Source organism: Vanellus vanellus, assembly GCF_965231255.1.
Source record: "Vanellus vanellus genome assembly, chromosome: 13".
NCBI lineage: Eukaryota > Metazoa > Chordata > Aves > Charadriiformes > Charadriidae > Vanellus > Vanellus vanellus.
The window spans coordinates 10453410-10473459 of record NC_138918.1 but is presented as its reverse complement, the minus strand read 5'-3'; the positions used below and the strand labels follow the sequence as shown (position 1 = coordinate 10473459).

General features: G+C 56.3%; 1 protein-coding gene across 1 annotated transcript; it reads left to right on the top strand.

The window, feature by feature from the left end:
* Positions 1-6985: 6985 nt before the first annotated feature.
* On the top strand, positions 6986-11407 carry HRH2 (histamine receptor H2). The gene is made up of 2 exons (XM_082489927.1): positions 6986-8115; positions 11326-11407. The coding sequence occupies exons 1-2, from the start codon at positions 7013-7015 to the stop codon at positions 11342-11344; spliced, it is 1122 nt and encodes a 373-aa protein (XP_082346053.1). The 5' UTR covers positions 6986-7012; the 3' UTR covers positions 11345-11407.
* Positions 11408-20050: the final 8643 nt, after the last annotated feature.

Below are 20050 nucleotides of genomic sequence, written 5' to 3'. Positions count from 1 at the left end.
ATGTGAAGCCTCTCCCCGTGGTGCAGAATCTCCAGCACACTGGCGTGGGCTCCTTCTGCTGCCTTGAGTTGCTCAAGGAGCAAATTTGCACCCCAGCGTTGGCTGGGCTTCAGTTTTTTCCTCTCGCTTTGCAGCTACCCGCTCCCCCCTTTTTCCTTATCCCTCCCCAGTGCAACCCAAACGCCTGGATCCTCCCTGCAGCCTCTGAGCCATCTCGGGGGGCCCAGCCCCAGGCTCAGCTGTGCTTGCTCCCAGGGGGCTCCCACCTATTACAAAGCCAGGTTTGTGCTGGGAGCCAGTGACAGCATCAGGCATCCCAACAGCGGGCAAGTCCTTGCCTGCAGCAGAGAGTCACTTGGGAGGGAGGCTTTGCACATGGCAAGCAAGCAGCAAGGGCCCTTGAAACCTTAACCTTAGCGAGGAAAGTGATGGCAGCACACAAGGAAGCAGCAGCAGGAGGCAGCAGGCATCCCGCAGCCCTCTCTGTGCCTGGTACAGCTCAGCAGAGCCCGACACGCCACATGCCCAGAGTACAGCTCACTTTCAGCATTTCAAATTTGCCGGATGATAACCTCGGTGTCTGAGTTCACAGCTCTGATCCCACCCACTTCTGGTCTGACTCATGTTGCAGTCACCGTGCTGCCTGGATATTGGTACGCGAGGAGGGAGGGAGGAAGCAGAAGAGCGGAGGGGAGGCAGCCGCCGCTCGCAGCACACGCTTCTGCCTTCACAAACTGAGCCACACACGCCGGGGAAAAGTTGGAGGCAGCGCAGCCACTGAGGGCTGTGGGAAAGCAGCACCTTTCCCAGGTAAAGCTTTTGCCTTACTTTTTGCTTGGTTGTTTGTGCTCGTAAATCACTTTCTAGGGTGAGATCTTAGAGGGGTTGGTGGGTCCTCACTGAGGCTGGGGTGCGCTAAGCACTCTCCAACAGGCCACCCAGGTCAGAGCAAGAGGGTGTCACTCATCGGACCCTTGTGCCATCATCACCCTGCTGTGCCTGGAGCAAAGGCCAGTTCGGGGACTTTTGCTGGTGGGGACCACTGGAGCCGAGAACATCAGGGTCAGAGGGAGGACATGGGTGGAGTGTGCCAGGGTACAGCGGCAGAGCCCTGCCCTGCCCTCCCCAAGCATCTGCTGGTATGAAGCGTCTCTGTCCATGCAGCTTCCCCATGAGGTTTGCTGCTAAGACAACTTCTCTGACCAAGCACCCCAGCCCCTCCATCCAGCCCTCCGCTCCCTGGCAGTTGGCGGGCATCTGCTGGAGCAGGGATCACCCCGTCCGGGGCCATGGTTGGCTCTGTGGGGCAGGGTACCCCCAGGGCTGGGTACCACAAGCGGGGCTGTAGCACTGGCACAGGGGACCAGTCCCTTGGCCAGAATAGGCTTCGGCAGGAGGCTGAACCCCGGGACGTCTGCTGGGAAGTCACGCAGCTCCACGTGCGCCCAGCACCTGTTTCAGTTTTACCTTTCCCAGGCACCCTCTGCAGAGCAAACTTTCAAAATGCTGATTGCCCTGCTGGTTTCCACATATCTTTTCAGGTTTTCTGCTTTTAGGGGGTCCCAAACTCCCTCTTACCCACAAAGCCCTTTTCCTCCTGGGGAGTATGAGGGAGGGCTGGTGAACGTGATGGGAATTGTGTCCTGCCTCCCCCGGCCCCTCTGCTCATGCCAGAGGCAGTAATCGCTGCTGTGTATCAGTCAGGGTTCAGGCTGGGATGGGGCAGAGAGAGCACCAGGCTCCAGAGGAGACCGCGAAGCAGGGACAAAAGTGTCTTGGGATGCAGCCAGGCAGGACCCCAGTGTCGTCCCCCCCCCTAGCCCCAGAGGCACAGAGAGGTTGCAAAAGGGCTCTGCAAAAATGATACTTCAATTGTCTGTATGTAAGATCACAGGGTGAGCTGCATCTGCTCACCTGAACGAGGGCACGGAGCACCTTGGATGGGGCGAATACCCACAAGCAGTGCACCCACAGCCCTGGCCTGGGGAGTCGAGGGGAGACAAGAGATTGCAATGAAGAGATGGAAACAAGGGAGCAAGAGCTCCAGCGACGGGGCAGAGCAGGGGGATGCAGCACCACACGGGAGGTGGGGGGAGGAGCACCACCCTTCCAGAAAGGCTGCTCATAAACTAGAAACAATCCCACAACCTCACCAAAGCCCTCCACGGACAGCAGGGCAAGATAGTTTCTGCACCACTCTCACATTTACCCCCTCTCAAATTCCCTTCAAGCCCCAACTCTGGCAAATTTGGTCTTGTCCTATGGTGTGGCAGGCTCACGGCTCTGGCAGCAGACCGAAACAGCCCTTTGCCAGGGTTCCTGCAGCTCCCAGCCCTGCCTTCTCCCCACCATCCAACCTCAAACATCCTCTTTCAGACCAAGAGAAATCTCCATTCTTCTGTCCATCTCACAGCCTTGGCTGAAGTACCTCTCTCAGCCTGCCCAGATGTTTAATCTCTGGAAGCACTTGAAGGTAATTTTAGAAAAACCCGTGACGCTCTGCTGCGAGCTCTGAGGGGCCAGGGAATTTTCTTTGCTCCTAAGTGACTTCTGCTGGCACTTTGCTCGGAAAGAAGCTAATGCAGGAGGCAAAGTGACATTTCAGGTCTGCCTGAGAGCAGACCCGTCCTGTCCTCAGGATGGAGCTAAAATGCTTCATGCAGAGCCCCCAACCATCCCTGTCGGTGCTCTTTTGGGTGGTGGGAAACGCTTCCTAAAGACAGGCTGCCACGTTCAGGCACTGAGGAAGTGCTCCTTTCTGCCCACGTACCCGCTCGTGGTGCCGACGCACCTAGGTTTTTAACAGATTTTCAACAAACTCATTACGCGAGAAGTAGAAGCACGCAAACAGAGAGCAGCAAATGTATTACCTATGCTGCCAGAGCGCGCGCTGCATCCCATTAGTCTTGTTGCAAAAAAGTGCACAAAGTGCTGGAATAAACAATGCTGAAGGAAAGGATGCTGAAAGATGGGGAAGAGGAATAAAAGGGTAAAATGCAACAGAAATTTCCCATTGATAAATCGCAGCCCGCTCCCCAGAGGAGATAATTGCCATTTTAAATGGGAACACAGTGGATCAAATGAAACATGGGCTGCAACAGAGCAGAAAATATCTATTCAGGCAGGAGAAGGCAGGAATTACTATGAAAATTGTAAGGAGGCTAATGGGGAGACAATAGTACATTACAATGGAAAGATCATTAATGCTCCGGAGAAGGCTATTAATAAAGTTCCTTAAAGATCAGCCTAGAGATAAATTTTATTTAATGGTTTTCATTCGTGATCTTGGCTCAGAAAATTAGAGTTTCTCTAAGAAAATGTACTGGTGAGAAACTTTGGAGAAGTTTTGAACTGGACAAGGGACTAAGTACTACAGGAGAAGAACCAGAGGACCCGAAGATCAACAGAAACATAACGGGCTGGCACAAGTTTATATGCTTATGGACTAACAGCAAAAATTGCTACTCTAAGCAGCTGAAAACAGCATAGGAAAAATATCTGGCTTTCAGGGAACCCTGGGATGACTGCAACAAAATAAATGCAACCTGACAAGTCTTCACAGCAGAGATAGTGTCCATCAGAGCACCAGCACCGCTGGAAAAGGACTAGAAGAATGACCCAGAAGCGATGCCCTACTCTGGTCCCTCACTGTCAGGAGGGTGATTTTGAACCAGGAACAGGTCCAGGCTGTGATAATGAGGATAATCAGGTAAACGTAAAAGCTGCCTGGTGAGACAGGGCTGGAAGGGTATCATTTATTCAGGCTATTGCTAGAAAGGCTGCCATGGGAAACAGCTGCTCCGCTCATACATCAGGGAGGAAATGAACTCTCTCTGCCAAAACACAACAGGAGCAGAGGACACAGGACCTGGTGTGGCTTTGAGTGACCCGGGCAGAAAACCAGCAGCAGATCTGAAGCATCAGCCCTCTGGGACTCCAGGAGAGAGCCCCGAGCTGGGTGCATTGCCCCAGGGACTGCAGCCTGACCCCATAGCCCCCCGCCTGTACCAGCCTGCTTTTCCTGCAAAGCCACGTCCAGAGGCTGTGATCGCTCAGAGGAATGTTTCCATGGGATAGTTTGGCTGAGGGGTACAGGAAAGTGTGTCACGCACCTGCCACAGTTAGGGTTGCAACATCCCACATCCGAGCTCGCAGGCAGCAGGTCCTGCCCCGTCCCACGGAGGAGCAAAGTCCCAAGGGTTCGCACCAGCCAAGCCCACGTGTGCAGGGAGGGTGCTCCTGCCTGGGCTCTGAGAGCTACTGAGAGTCCTGCTCTACCTGGGTTCCTCTGCAGGGATAGGGATACCTCCGTCCCCTTCACTTGGGGATCCCTGCTCCTTCCTTCCACAGCTCAGCCCAGTGGCTCCATACCTCACTCGGAAAGACTTTCTACTCCCTGCCCAAAGAGGGGGTGGAGAAAGCACCTATTTCTTGCCTTGAGCTAATTAGAAAAAGCAATAATAAACAAAACTACTTCTGGCCAGGTCCACAGTGCAGGGATGCAACAGCAGCTGCCCCGTGGCACTGCCCGCACCACGGCGGGTGCTGAGTGTGCCGATGCACCCGGAGCTGGGACCCACCAGCAGAGCCCACGTGAGCTGCGAGAGCTGGTAGCAGGAGCAGGTTGTTGATGTGTGGTGAAGCAGCCACGTAGGAGGCTGCAATCCACCCACAGCGTTTTCTAAGTGTGCTACTCCCCCTATAATTTATCCTGCCATTTCCACATGTTGGGAGCAATGAAAAAACATCCCTTTCACTTGGAAATACCCTTCTCTGAGAACAACCTGTTCTCGTCATTGCCATCAGCGGGCAGGCAGCGCTCAGCTTGTTCTACGCTCCTTTTGTGCGCGAACAAAGAGCTTTCCATGGCAAGAGCCTGCGCTGCAGCAGGAGGTGAGGAACCGCTCTACATGCTGCCACCGTGACTGAAAGCATCACATCCGTCTCCTGACAACCTTAATCCCAGCACCCAAATTCAGAGGACCCTCCCATCTGGCAATGAGTTTGCTCTGCTTAGCAGAAGGTTCCCCACCGGCCAGTTCATCACTTCTCATTCACTTTCGATTTCCTTAGAAGCAGCAGGGCTGCAGGTATCATTTCTAATCTCACTGGTCTAGTCCCCATCTCTCCACAGTATAGGTCCTGGCAATCAGTGGTCATCAACTCATGCGGTCTCCCTGGTGTACTCCCTCCCTTGGCCCCCATGCCTTTAGCCTTGAATCAAAGACATAGATCATCCGAAAAGCATTTCAGCCACCTCCACATCGTCATCTTCTTCTTGCAGGGTGAGTTCAACTTTAAAATCTCACCTCTGTCCTCTGGCAAGGCTGGACCTTTTCCTTTCCTGGAGTTTCTTCTGTTTGCTCCACTTCTGCAGCCTGTTACACCTTGCGGAGAATCAGCTCTACCTTCCTGCACAAGACTGTGCACCACCAGGGAGGGCTTCATCGCGGCTCTATGAGCTGCGGACAGCCTGGGGAGCTGGGCCCTGCACCACCCACGGGGACAGGCACAGCGCTCCCCCACTAGCACGCTGGGGAGGATGGGGACATCCATCACCTCACCTGGGAAGCGCCTGGGGGAGACCACAGCTGCAGCACAGGCAGTCAGGCTCCTCAGCCTGCTCCCAGCACTCTCTTTCTTGTCCCTGCAGTGCCTCAGTTTCCCTTTAGGCACCTTCCCAACACGGGTGCTGCTTGCAATCACACAGGAACCAAGGCCCCTTTGAATCTAGTAGCAGCATGGTCCTGGAGACCACCATAATCAGCAGCTAAAAGCTCTTTCGAAGGTTAAAGGGGTTTTCTGTGTTGTTTCTTCCCTTGCAAAACATAGCTTTATGTTATTTACATGCAGACAGAAAACAGTCATAAGTCTACAAGGATGTTCTCCGCTCTGTGTCCCTGTCCCACAGCAGGAGCAGCTCCATCCAAACTCTCCCTGAAAAACAAACCTCTGTGCTGCCATTCAGCTTCTGGGAATGGGACCAATGAAGCTGTCAGAGCCCTTTCCAGCCACCTCCTTACCAGGACACTGCATCACTGACATTGGTTCTTCTTTCCTCCCAGGGCTCTGAGCAGAGCAAGGATTTCATCTCTGGGATGCAGGAGCCAGCATGGTTGCTGACGGCAGGGACCGACAGAAGGCATGGGCTGCTGCAAAGTGCAGTTACAAAGGCAAAGTTTAATAAGCAGGTGCTTAGACTTACGGCCACAGCCTAGCTTCAGAAATCAAGGAGCGGTGACTAATTTTACCAGATTGCATAAGAGAAGTGAAGTGCTTTCTCAGGAAAACTCTTTCCTCCTGTCTTCCCAAGTCCTTCTTTTATCATAAGCCTAAAGGAATTTGGCATGTCTAAAATCCCTGCCCTTCTCTCAGCATCCCTACATTACGTGGACACCCCTGGGGTTGGGCAAGGCCGGCTGGCAGGGACATGTGTGCCTGGCTGCCAAGGGACTTTCCAGTTCAGGTGTAAGTGGGCTGGAGCATCGAGGGAGACGCAGATGCCCCATTTCTGGAGGGGTTTGAGGGGCAGCTCAAAGGACTTTTGCCCATTGCAGCTCTGAGTTGGTGCTTTCTTTGCAGGTTATCCTCAGGAGGTGGCAAAGCTCTGTCCCTGCTGGAACACTGCTGACTGCTGTCACCAACCAAACATGCAGAGCGTGTGAGACCCCACAGGGCCTGACCCCATGGTCACTCAGAGGAAAGGAGAAGGCAGGAGAGGAAAAGGGAGCAGTTGAGACCCACCAGCAGCTGCCACAGGGAATCAGCTCCAGCACTGAGCTCCCAGATGGGGCCAACGGGCACAAGCAAGTTGCAGGACCATGTCTTTCTCTAGACCGTGTAATTCCTAGCATACAAGGCTGAACACGTGAAGTGACTCTGCAATGTTCTCCAAGGTCACTGTAGCTCCAAGGTGACTTTGTAAGGGGCTCTAGGGCTGCCTGGTAGAGGCTCACTCCAAGTAGCTTTGGAGCCAGTGAGAGCAGGACTGCTCAATCCATGTGACTACACTATGGATCCATGTTACAACCATACAAGCTCCCAAAAAAGGATGGACTTCCCCCTGAAGCTGTTGGTTGGGTCCTGCCTTGCCATCCTCATTGTGATCACTCTCTGCGGTAACATCATCGTCTGCCTGGCCGTCACCCTTGACCGCAGGCTCCGCAGCTTGACAAACTGCATCATCGTCTCCTTGGCCATCACTGACCTGCTGCTGGGCCTCCTGGTGCTGCCGTTCTCCGCCTTCTATGAACTCACTGAAGAGTGGCCCTTCGGCAGCACTTTGTGCAACATCTACACCAGCCTGGATGTCATGCTGTGCACGGCTTCCATCCTCAACCTCTTCATGATCAGCCTGGACCGCTATTTTGCTGTCACCGCCCCACTCCGTTACAGCCAGCTGATCACTCGTTCCCGGGTGGCTGTGGGTTTGGTTGTTATTTGGACCGTTTCACTGATGGTCTCCTTCCTACCCATCCACTTGGGCTGGAACACCAATGGGACAGCAGTCCAAAACACAGTCCCCAACTGCAACAAGGAGTGCATGCTGGAGGTGAACCCTGTGTACGGACTAGTGGATGCCTTGCTCACCTTCTACATCCCTTTGGTCATCATGTGCATCACTTACTACCGGATATTCAAGATAGCGAGGGAGCAAGCCAAGAGGATAAACCACACATGGTGCTGCAGCAGCAACACCCCCATGCCACCCATGGTGAAAGAGCACAAAGCCACCGTGACACTGGCAGTGGTGTTGGGAGCGTTCATTGTGTGCTGGTTCCCCTATTTCACAGTGTTTACGTACCGGGGGATGCGGGGGGACAGCAGGGTGAAAGGCACACCCATGTCCATCGTCCTCTGGCTTGGCTACGCCAACTCAGCCCTGAATCCCATCCTCTACGGGACACTCAACAGGGATTTCCGAGTGGCGTACCAGCACTTGCTGCACTGCTGGAGGACTGGGGGCCCCAGGAGCTCCTGCCTGCGTCCCCTCCGGAAGGCCCAGTCCAGGGGCAGGAGCTGCAGGCAGGGCCAGGGCAGGCAGGAGGGTAAACCCCTGAAACTGGAGATGAGGAACGGGAAGACAATCTTGCTGACAGATGGAGCCCTCAAGAGGTAAGAGCTTTCTTACATGTGGGACTTTGATGGTAGGTCCATCCCCAGGGAAGGCGGCAGAGGTGGGGACCTCACATTGTCCAGACCTTCCTTTAGCATATGAACTTCTAAGTAATGTGCCGATGCCCCAGCAGGAGATCCTTGCCCAGGCAACTGTTGCTCTTCGCAGCCACCCAGAAATTCATCACCACCAGCAGGGACCCAGCTCATGTCCCTCCATGCTGGCAGCACAAGTCCAGCTACACCAGCTTCACACACGGCTGGCCACCCCTGCTCCTGGGGACCACAACGTCCCAGGCTTTGCTGAGTAACAGAAACAGTTTTGCCATCAGAATTCGCTTGTTGGAACAGGGTGCAGCCATTAGCTGCGGCTGCTCCCAAAAGCCATCAGTGTCCCACTCTCCGGTGGCAGGCAGCTAGCAGAGCCTGGGCACACAGCAGAGCTGTGGAGAGGGGCTCGGGAAAGGTGACCACCCATCACAGGGTGGGCAACGGGGTGTGAACCCTGGGGCACAGAGTCAGGGCACTTGCAGTCAGGCTGCAAGTCCCTGGAGGAACCCAGATCTGGGTCCCCAGCTCCCGGCAGAGCGGCTCAGCAGTTTCCCTTCCCATCCGAACCACGTACCCTCAGCGTTTCGGCTGTCGGTTTGCATTAGCAGCAAATTCAGCCAACAGCAAGTTCCATTCCCATCTCTGGAAAGGAGCAAGAATAGCCAAAATTAGGTTGCCAAATGTTTTTAGAAATACAAACACCCATGTAAAGTTAGAGTCAAAAATTCCCTCAGCATCACCCCAAGCATGGGTCAGGCCCCTCGGAGAGGTACGGGGACAACGAGGGAGAAGGATGGGTGCAAGGCAGGTGAGCTCTGTTCTGGGCTGTGGCACCAATCCCCTCCCAGGGCACCAGTGTCCCCACAGGGCTGAGCCACCCGCATACCACCTTGCCCAGAGGCATTCACCCACCTGAGCATAAGGAGAACGCGAAAGCATGCTGTCTGCCCGCAGTGCAAACTGCTGCTCCCGAGACTTTAATCTAACTTTTAGCCAGTGCCTGATAAGCAGCCCAGAAACTTTCCATCCATTGATAAGGAGTCCTTTGACTCCCTGTTCCCAGTGTGCCAGCAAAGAAGCCGCGCTTATGCCCTCCTGTGGCATATGCCCTTGCTCCTGTCCCAGAAACACAGTCTCAAGCCACGGAAAGGAGAACGCAAGGAGGTAAACCAAAGGACAGAGCCACCCAAAAGGCTCACCCGGCATTGTGCCTCCCCTGAGGCTCAGATGTGACTTTACCCAAGGCAGAGGGGCAGCCCGGGGCAGGGGCGTCTGCCCCAGGAGACACAGGGGCATGGATGAGTGCAAATACAAGACCACAGCTCCTGGGGCTGCCTTTTCAGCTTCTGAGGACCTAATAAAGAGTGCAAAGGTATAGAATTTGGTAAACAGAGTTGCAGGTGTATATAAAAACATATGGAGAGCATGAACCTGGTGTGGTAGATATGCTTCTGCAAACATACAGAGACAAAGAAATAGCTGTGCTGTTTACTCACACCAAAGTGCGGCTCCTGGGCAAACTGGGAGTTCGTGCACCGGGGCTCTGCAGCTGGCTGGAGAGCACTGGCCAAGGAGAACAGGCCAGAGGGACTTTCCTATGCAGCTGAAAGGGAGAAGAGAAGAACGTCAACGACTTCTCAAAGTGCTGCCCTATCTCAAAGGGAGAATAGTGATATGGAGTCAAAGAAAAGAGGAAGAAAAATGGGTTTCTGTTCCCCAGGCAGAGGTCAGGGTCACTGATGTCCTGGCTTTCCCCCTCCCAGTTTTCCGAGGTAGACGAGATCCTTCCCCTGGTTCCCCGGAGGGCCTGATCCTGCTACAGGGGTTGCATTCAAAGCCCACGCTGGGGTCAGGGGCAGCCAGGGGACCTCCATCCCCAAACTCTGAACATGCAGGTGTGCGGTGCCAGCAGAGCTTGGCGAAAGCCCCAGCACAGGGACCTAGTGTGTAGCTCCAGACTGTTCTCACCCCTGCAGGGTGAGGTTCCTCCCCACTGCTAAAATCAACCCCAATGAGTCTCCCAGCTGGATTTGCTCCCAAGGGTGCAGGAGGTTGGAGAGAAGAGCAGCCGGTACCATAATAGTGCAGGTACACGGGACCCAGGAACCATGGGGAAGCGAGAGAGGAAGACTCAAGCACAGTGATATTTCTTGGCCTTTTAAAATCCAGAGGTCTCCTTCCTGCCCTACACAGCACCACTGCCGTGGTTTCTGCTCGCAATCAGATAAGAGTTGCTCAAGCATTGAGTGATCGGTTATCGCTTTTACTTTCTCCACTTCTCTTCTTAGCCTGCTCACCTACACAGAAGTGATGCACCAAGGATCGCATGGAGCCCCTTCCAATCCTTTTTTTTCCATAGTCAGATGTATAAACATCTACTGTTGGCAGATGATCTGGATCAACTAATACCACACAAGACCGGTGGGCACAGATTTACCTGTACACCAAAAGCCTGGCAGCCAATTTCACCCCGAGCACAAACCAAGCTCTTTCTTCCCACTTCCCTTCTGCGTAGTCTTCCCACATTAACAGAAAAAGGCCAACACGAACAACTCCACAAAATCATAACCCCCCACATTAGAAGGGCCAGAGCTCAGAAGAGCTCAGCTTGGAGCAGCCCCACAGGGCGATTCAGGGGAAAGCACAACCAGCAGTATTTTTAACCGTTGCCCTTAATAACAATGCTCGTTCCTGTTATGAGGCATAGAGAAAAGACCAGCAAACAATAGTGGGAATACTGGAGAACTGCAGCCGGTCTCAGGGGTGTCAGGAGCAGGGACAGAGAGTCGGAGTCACCACTGCTTTGGAAATCAAAAGGCCACAGGAGCACCGCAGCCGTTAAAGGGCTGGGGGTATTTCCATGGGTGAGGACCAGGTAGGGTGGAGAGTGCAGGGATGCAAGGGAAGAACAGCTGATGGTCTCCCCACCAGCCACCAAAGAGACAAAGCAATTCACTTCACACAAAACCAGTAACAGAAAGCACTGCTTGTACACACAACACCTGATGGACCTCAGGAACCTGCTTCACTGCAGTGGGACAGGACTTTACTCCACAGAGCAAAGCCATTCTTGACCATGCTGGCACTGACCTGACCAACCCATCTCTTCTTTTGCCTCTCTTTTCTTTCTGTCTTCATGTGCAATTTAACCCTTTCCAGCACCAGAGCTTTCCCGTGAGTCTCAGCCAGCCCGCTGCCCTAGGACCCACGTCTCCCAGCCTTCAGCTCCTGGCTGCCCTCTTCCAAAATCCTACGAGGTTGAAAGGACAACACTCAATTTTCCTCAGGGAGAAACTCGACGGCAGAGGCGAGGGCTGCAGGGTGAGTACAGGGCCAGGGTCACTGCGTGCCAGCAAGGGGAGGAGGCAGCTCTCCCTGCTATGGAACCTGCTGCATTTTCCCTGGTCCAGCCATCCTATCCCGATGGTAGTTGGTGCAGAGGGTGATACCATCCGGGTGCATCCTCACTCCTCCCTCCAGCACCATTTGCTCTCCAAACCCAGCCCCAAGCCCAGGGGAGATGCACAGAGCTGTGCCCCCACACCAGTTGCCCTGGGGGTGTGGACTTACACAGCCACCCTGTGATGTCCTGGAAGATGCCTGCATCCTGCCTGCCCCTCCACGTGCTGCAGAGGCGGCTGTGTTCAGACCGTGGATTTCCAGCACACTTCATTTTCATGCAAGCCTACAATTGGCTCCACATAAATTGCCAGCAGCTTTCACGGGGACGCTGGCAGGGCTCCCGGGGTGAGAGGCTGATGCTGCACCAGGCATTGCCGCTCTTTCCCAGTGGTGCTGGGCTGGAGGACATGGCTGCCGTGCGTGGGGATGCCAATCAGCTCCAGAGAGCCACTTTGCGCAGCACTTCTCAGGAAGAGCCAGGCAAGGTCACCCTGACCTCCACATGCCCTCCCTCCAACACTGCATGCTGATAACCTGGGCTCTCCCTTATTGACTGTGCCTGGCGGGAGAAAAGAGTCACCCACACGCTGGAAGCTAGGTACGCTTGTCCCTGCTGCACGCCAAGTGCTGCTAACCTTAGCCAAGGTCACGGCGATGGCAAGAGCTGGTGTCGCCTGCCCACACGTGCAGCTGGGAGGGAGCTGGGGCTGCTGCAGGAGAGCGCAGGGCCCACCACCCTGGGGCACAGCATCAGCCCACACCTCTCAGAGGGTCTCCCCATGAATCATCCTGAAAATGCCATTGCCCATCAGCAGGAGAACCAGGGGCTTGGAGAGCAAGGTGGCAGGAGCAGGGCAGGGCAGTGAGGTCCCTGCGACCCCGGCAGACCCTCCTGGGCTGCAAGTCCCTCAATGTGACATACCATAACACAAGCATCGCTCAGCAGGGAGGTCATGGTGCAGAGGCTGCTCCCCAGAATGGCACCACCAGGCCCCAGCGCTGCCCCATGGGAGGGAGCAGCATGAAACCCCAAGCCTGGAAGGCACAACAGCTCGAAATGAACCTCCCTGGGGGTGGACACGGTGCCCCTCCAGCAGTACAGACACAAGGCAGAGTCATCTCTGCTCCTGTCATTGCCCGACAGCGGGGGCTGAGGGGATGCCAGTTCCAGCTCTTCTCCTTCACGCTTTCCCTCTCTGTGCTGCGCACATCTTCTGAAACGCATTTAGTTTGCATGAGGTAAAGGCAAAATACCAGCCGTCCCCCAAGAGATGGCTAATCTAATCAGCAGAATGAAGCAAAGTCGGTCTTGGGGAGAGGTTCATAAGAGTTCTGAGGTCCTGGTGTGGCCACAGATTTCCTCTCTATGTCTATGGGGGTGGGGACAGGAAATGTCACCTCGCATGGGGCACCCACCCGAAAGACTCCTTGACCCAAAAAAAGTCCCCAATGCACTTGCAGCAGCAGGGAGAAGGGACCATGGGAGAAGGAGCACCCAGGACCAGAGCACCACTGATCCCAGGACACCTCCTTTTATCAAGCTATTTGCAGAGGTGACAGCCCTGCTGCTGCTGGCTGGCCCAAGCGGATGGAAAGAGCAAGCAGAGAAAACCACAAGGCAAAGTGATGTTGCTCAGAGGGATGTTGGGTGAGGGATCCTGGGGTGACATAAGCCTGCTCAGCTCTGCCCAAATGTCAGCATTCAGCATATAGCCGTGCTCTGCTGAGAGCATCCTCACAGCATAACACCACAGTCCCTCCCCAATGCAGTGGGTGCTTAAAACAGCATCCCTTATGCTGGGAAGCATGAAGGGGGGGGAGGGGGGAGGGACCCCCACCTGCACTCTGCAAAGCCATTGAACCTCCTCTCTGTTCCCCTGCAGGATACCTGCTCTGGCACACAGCATTTACTCCAACCCCAGACACTGCTGGAGAGGCCTTTGCCTGCCCAAGTTTCTTCCCAGGAGGGTGATGTGCTTGAAGAGCCCTCGGAGGAGCTGCAGAAGAGCCTCTCCCCTGCCCTCTTCGGGGCCGTGACACCTCCAGCGTCGAGCCCCGCAGCGGCAGGCTGTGATGCCCGAGGAGCTGGGTCGGAAGCCAGCGTGTGCCCCCAGCAGGGCCAGGATGGGGGTGCCCTCCCCAAGCCCAGGGCAGTGGGTCAGGCTGAGAGGACACAGAGTGGGGGGAAAGGGGCTGCAGTCAAGGTCTTTGTGACAGACAGACCAGTGTAGGAAAGAGAAGGGGAGCACAGGCGCTACCCTCCCCTGTGCCCTGTCCAAGGGCTGTATCCCCCCTAGGAGGGAGCAGGGGTCCTGGCAGAGGGGTGGATGACGTTGCAGGAAGGCTAATCACAGCAAATGTTGGCAGCCATGAGTGCCAGTTGGCTGTGCACAGGACACCCAGTCCTATAGCATCCATGCCGGAGCAAACCTGCCTCCCCCATTGGGGAGGTTTTGGCATCATCATCATTTGGCTGTCCCTGCTCTCTCTGTCTGCTTCACATGCCCTGTCCCAGCCCCACTGCACAAAGGAGAGAGGCCCTGGAGCCTGCTGGGACATGGAAAGACACTAAGCAGCTGGGGGTTTGTCCCCAGGCTCTGCCTTCCCCGGCAGCTCAACACTAAGACTGCCAAAACAGGATGTTTCCGCACTGAGTCTGCACAGAAGTCCTCAATGGTATATATAAAAAAAAAATATCTATTTAACACAGAGATGATTGATTTATCTGGGTGTGCTCTGTCCTAGGAAGAGCCTCCCTGTCCCATCCCCATGCCTCTACTTGGACAGAACCTGGACACGCACAGCACAAGTCCCCAGGACACGGATTGCAGCTGCCCTGAGCAGAGCTGGTACCCCCTCAGAGGGCACCTTGCCCTGTGGGACCAGCTAAATAATCTGCCCCCCTGTGCCCCCCAGCCCCTGAGCTGGTGGGAAGAAGGGGACAGCAGGCAGCGAGGACCAGGTAGGACAGAAACGAACAAGGATCCCTTGCTGTGGGGCAACAGTTTGCCTCCTGGAATAACCCTGACTGACATTACCCCTGGGCACAGGGTGCTCGTTCTGCACCCCGCAGCATCCCCAGGGCACAGCGGGGGACGGGCAGACCCCTGTTTGCAGGATCGCCCCGGGAAGGGAGGGTGCGGAGCCCCCAGGCCAGCTGGCTTCGTGTGTGCCGGGGCGCTGCGCTGGGACGAGGACAGAGCTCGGTCTCGGGTGCTCCTCCAGTTGCTCCGGGACACTCCTACCCCGACCTTCGGGGGTCTCCCGACGGGTGGGGGTGCCTGGAAGGGGCTCCCTGCAGGGGGCCAGGCCGGCGTGCCCGACACCCCCCGGGTGAGTGTCGGGCCCCGGGGGAGCAGGGGACGGCCGCGCTGGCACCGCTCGCAGCCGTGCGGGGCCGTTCTGCCGGGGCCCCCCCTCGACGCCCCCCGAGGAGCGGGGACCGGCGCGGCGGCGGCAGCGCAGGCTCGGAGCTCCCCCTGCTTGCGGCCGGGGACAGATCTGCCCGCCCGGCCCCCTCGTCCCCGGCCACCGCCACGGGGTTTCACCCACGAACGCACCGAGCTAGGTGCCCCGAAACACCCACGGCGCGGGCAGGACTCCCCCCACCCGGGAACAGCGGACCCCGCTCGGCTCCCCGGTCCCCCTGCCACCCCCAGAGCGACCGCAGCGTTTAGTTTCGGCACCCACCACTTACACCTCTATGGATTTGGCCCTGATATTAGTGATTGCAAAGAGCAAATGGCTTCCAGAGAGCACCAGAAGGGCTGGGGGGGGAAGGGGGGGAGAGGGGGGTGAAGCCCCAGTGCCCCACAGCACCCAGTCCAGGCAGCACTGAGCCCCCCCCCCCCCAAAAAAAACATCAGCGGGCAGGGAGAGACCTGCCGCAGGGTGATGCCCTGGCAGGCAATGTCCTGCCTCACATGGCCTGGGGACAGGGAGCTACGAGACCCCCAGGGTGAGCACCCCTCAGCAGAAGGAGAAATTACCTCATCAGCACCTTCCTTTGCAAAGAGGCAGGAGAGGCATCCCCACAGCCGAGCATGCAGAGGACTTGTCTTCTCCAAACCAACCAGACAGGAGCAGGCCTTACATTGCCTGTAGCATCCATGCTTGATTCCAGCTCAGGGAGGAAAAACTGGCAAACACACACCCAAACCCCCGCCACCTATGATAACAATTAGAGACTTATCTAATTGCAAAAATAATTGCAATTGAAGTGTTTAATTACCATACTAAGCAGGAAGAGCCGCTTCCGACTGTTCCAGTAGCACTCCCGATCCATCAAACAAGGTTTGGGGCTTGTTTGGGTGCTAGGGTTTTTTTTTTATTATTAGATTGAAGCCCCGGGGGAAGAAGAGATTTGCTAATTAGGGTCTTGGAGAACAGCTACCAATTCACAAACACTTGCTTTTAATTTCAGTACTAACGAGGCTGGAAGGGGGAGAAATCCAAAATGCAGAACATCTGTGACAGTTGCTGTCTGCAGCTCTGCTGCCCTGAGCCCCTCGCCGGGCTGGCAGAGGTCTGACACCACTCAGTGCATGGACCGGTCCGGAGGCTGTGAGAGTGGGTTAGTGCAGTGCAGGCACAGGCAGGGTGAAGCTGCCACTCCAGTTCACTGCTGTTATTGCAGCCATCGTACAAGCTAATCCCAGCATCGATCATCTATCTGATCCCTCTGGGGACCAGTGACCACGGCAGTTTTCTCAGTGACGGGCTAATCCCAGTCCTGGGGCAGCAGTGCCAGCCCTGGGGGTGCAACAGCAGGAACTGCTTCTCCAGGTGACATATGGCTTTGTTCTCCCCTAAACCAACAACAAAAGAGAATTTAATTCTCTCTACAAGCAGCAGTTCTAGGAGGGAAGAGAAATTGCTTTGGAAGCTCCTCACCAACATCTGCTTTCTCAGATGAGAAACACCCCCCTGCTAGCAGTGGGAGCACAGACAGAGATGGCTGCCAAGTGCACGGGGACACCCCCATCCCCCTCTCCCTGCGGCAGACATGGGAGCTCACACAGCCCCGATGTACAGGACCCCATCCTCACCCTGCTCCACCAGCCATCCCAGGGCCCCGTGGTGCCTGGCTGGGCTTCTCCCACCAAACCCTCTTTCCCGTCCTTGCCGCAGCTCTGGGTAGGGTCCAAAAACATGCAGAGAGGAGATGCGGGGAAGGGGAGACATGCATGGGAGGGCAGGAGCAGCCTCAGGGCATCCGGGTGTCCCCTCCCCAAGGAGCGCAGCTGAGAAGCAGTGGCTGCCATGGGCTGGAGGCGAAGGAGCGTTTTATTTCTTTTAGATAAAAGTGAAACATCAGTAGAATGAGAAAAAAAGGGTGTTGAGTTTTTTCCAGGCTGTCATGTGATTAAACACAGAGGAGACAGAAAGGTAGTGAACTGCCCCAAGCAGTCAAAAAATGAGAAACTTTGTGTTAGAAATCTCAAGATTTGATTTTCTGAAACAAAATGCATTTGGGGGTCACTCACCCAACAGTTTTGGCTAGGGATTCAAGCCTCTGGAAAGGTTTTGTGATCCGTTGATTCTCCCCAGATCTAAAAATTACATTTCCATGCAAACCATCTTGAAAGCAAGGAGATTCCTTCCAGCCTGAAGGAGATGACCATGGGGACAGCATCACACAGTGCCAAGATGCCCTCTTGGCCTGACCTTTCTCGCCCACTTCCCATGAATGCCAAGGCTGGCAGTGCTGGAGGCTGACCCTGGCTACTGTGGTATGGTGGCCATGGGACCAGGAGTATGGTCGTGGCACTGGGATGGTGGCCACGGGACGGGAGAGGGGACAAAGCCACTAGAGGGCACAAGTACGACAGAAACAGGTCCCTAAATCAAGGGACCTTCGACTCCCCCAGGGCAGCAGTCCTAGAGTTCCCAAAATCCCCCATCACACCCCATCTCCAAAGTCCACCCTAAGCTGAGGTCCTGCCGGCCCCAGGGCTTAGGTGTCCCCCAGGCACTGGGGTGGCACTGCCGCACCTGGAGCTGCCAGTGCTGCGTAACAGAGACATATCTGTCTGTCCAGCCACAGTCACCCTGTGTCCTGGCCCTGCTGGGGAACCATCATCCCAAACAGCCCAAGACCCACAGCTGGGGACAGTGGCAGCCCCTGCTGCACGCAGGCAGTGCCTCCAGCTTGCTGACATCCAGCTTGGGGGCTGCACAGCCCCACGACACCTACCCAGCACCAGCCTGACCCTGCACACCAGCCAGTGCCTTCTCACACCCAGAAAACAGGCTGAAGAGGACGCCCAGACCCTCTCCCCCACCAGCAATGCACCTTCTCCCAGTGGCACAAGACCCCGTCACGCAGGGCTGGCTGCGGAGAGCTGGGTGGCCCCGGCCAGGTGGCAAGATGCAGGCCCTGCCAGGGAGCCATCTGGCCATCGCCAAAGGCTGCGTCCGGCGTCCTTTTGTCCTTTTCTTCTCCTTTCTCCCCTAGTGCGTCCCCCAGGACCACACTCCCCTCCCCGTGCCTGCAGCCGGCACCACTTTCATTAAGGCTCTGCCACCAAACCAAACACCATTTGTCAGGGAGATGGATGCCAGAGGCAGCTCTGCTGGAACAGATGCCCCCGTGTCCCCCCCAGCAAACACACATTCAACAGCCGCCTTCCTGGTGTGCCACACACCACACACACACACACGCGCATGCACGCTGCCCTTGTGGATTTGCTGTCCCTGATGCAGGATGGGGCGCTGGGTTGCAGGCTACCATCTCCCAGGCTATCTTCCCGCTCCCAGCCCAATGAGAACCCTGGGCACTGTTGGGGGGGATGCCCTGTAAGCATCTGAGCCGCTCTCAGCACCGGGGCTGCCCTGTCACAGCCCAGCCACGCACCTCGGGCAGGGCTGGGAGGGTGCTGCTGCCCCGGTGGTGTTTGCACAGCTGCCGGAGCCGGGCACTCCCAGCCCGATCCGCTCTCCCTGCTTCCAGCTCCCATTCCAGCAACAGCAGCAGGTCTGCTCCCCACCAGCAGGAACCCAGAGCCGCTGGAGGCAGAGGCAGCAAACGCCCTCCGACCTCAGGCATGCAGGGACCGACGCTGATTAAACGCAGCACCAGCACTGATAATTAATTTCTTGGAGGATGAATTACTTGGGAAAGCTCCAGAGCGAATGTTGTTCTTTCTTCTACACACCCGTCAGGTCTACTTGGGCTTTTAAAAAACCTAACAGCAAAGGGGGAGGAAAGAGCATCCCCTGATGAACACCCACGGCTGTGCCCTGCCTGGGCTCGGGGTCCCTGCCGGGGTCGGGGTCCCTGCCGGGGTTGGGGTCTCTGCTAGGGCTGTTCCTTGGGGCCATGCAGATGCAGGCAGATCAGAGGATGCACTGGCACTGCCCATGTCAGGAGACCCTCAGGACTAACCACGGGCTTTGACGGAACCACATCCAGGGGCTCCTTATGCCCCTGACTCAGCTCATGTTAGGGACATCCCAGTGCTCCCATGGGACCTCCCCAGGAGCTCACAGGGGTCTGCGTCAAGGGCGTCTGCCCACCCTCACCCCGGACACTGCCTGTTGTCCACGGGGTGGGTGATGGATGCGGCTGTCCCCACCCCAGAGCTGCGGGTCCAGGAGCTTGTCCCCTCCAGCCCCCGTCTCCCACAGCAGCATGCAGCACATCTCACCATAGCATGGCTCCCTCCGGGCGCTGGCATGAGGCCGCGCTGGATGCAAACACGCAGTGAGAAGCCCCTGCAGACAGCACCATTACGCAGGGCTCTCCATCCCTTTTGCTTAATGGGAGGCATTTTTCTGTTTCATTTCCCTTACCCTTGGAGCTGAAACCGCCTTTCTGCAGCAAAACACACCAAGCCAAAGAAATCCTTCTCCCTTTCCAGCTCACAAACTCCCCTCCCTCCTCCGCCAGCAGAAATACCCACCCCACAGGCCACCCCTTCCCCGGGATATGTTGTATTGCCGGGGGGGACAAACAGTCCCCATCCCATGTCCTCCCACTGGCACCACGTCCCTGGGCTGTGCTGACTCCGGGCTGCGTTTGGGTCATTCATCCTCATTCCCCAGGCTGAGACGTGCAGCCATCCTGTTCTGCGGGAGAGCCGGGCACCCCATAACCCTCCGAGCGTGGCAGTGGGGCCATAGCCCCTTTCCCCGGGCAGGAGACAGGTGCCAGCACCCATGAGCAGGATGATGGGACTGATGTGGGGGACGGCAGCAAGGGCGCAGGGGGACAACTTGGGGACAACAGGGACAGAGGTGCCAAGGGGGCTGTGGGGTTTTGTTCTCTCCTTGTATAGATCTTGCAGATATTTGCAAATACCACAGAAGGCAAAGCGTGCCCTCGGCTCACCTCCCCCGTCCCTCCCTGAGGGCGCTTCACTCGCGCTTGGCTTGCTTCGAGGTTGAGCTATGTCTACTGTCCGTTATTGGGTAATTAAGCTCTTAATTAACGGGCCGGTTTCTCTTCAGAGCCCTGCCAGCATCTCTCGGTCCCTCCGGC

Bases quoted from the DNA above. Each gene is read 5' to 3' on its own strand.
- HRH2 (XM_082489927.1), top strand. From the start codon at position 7,013: ATGGATCCATGTTACAACCATACAAGCTCCCAAAAAAGGATGGACTTC.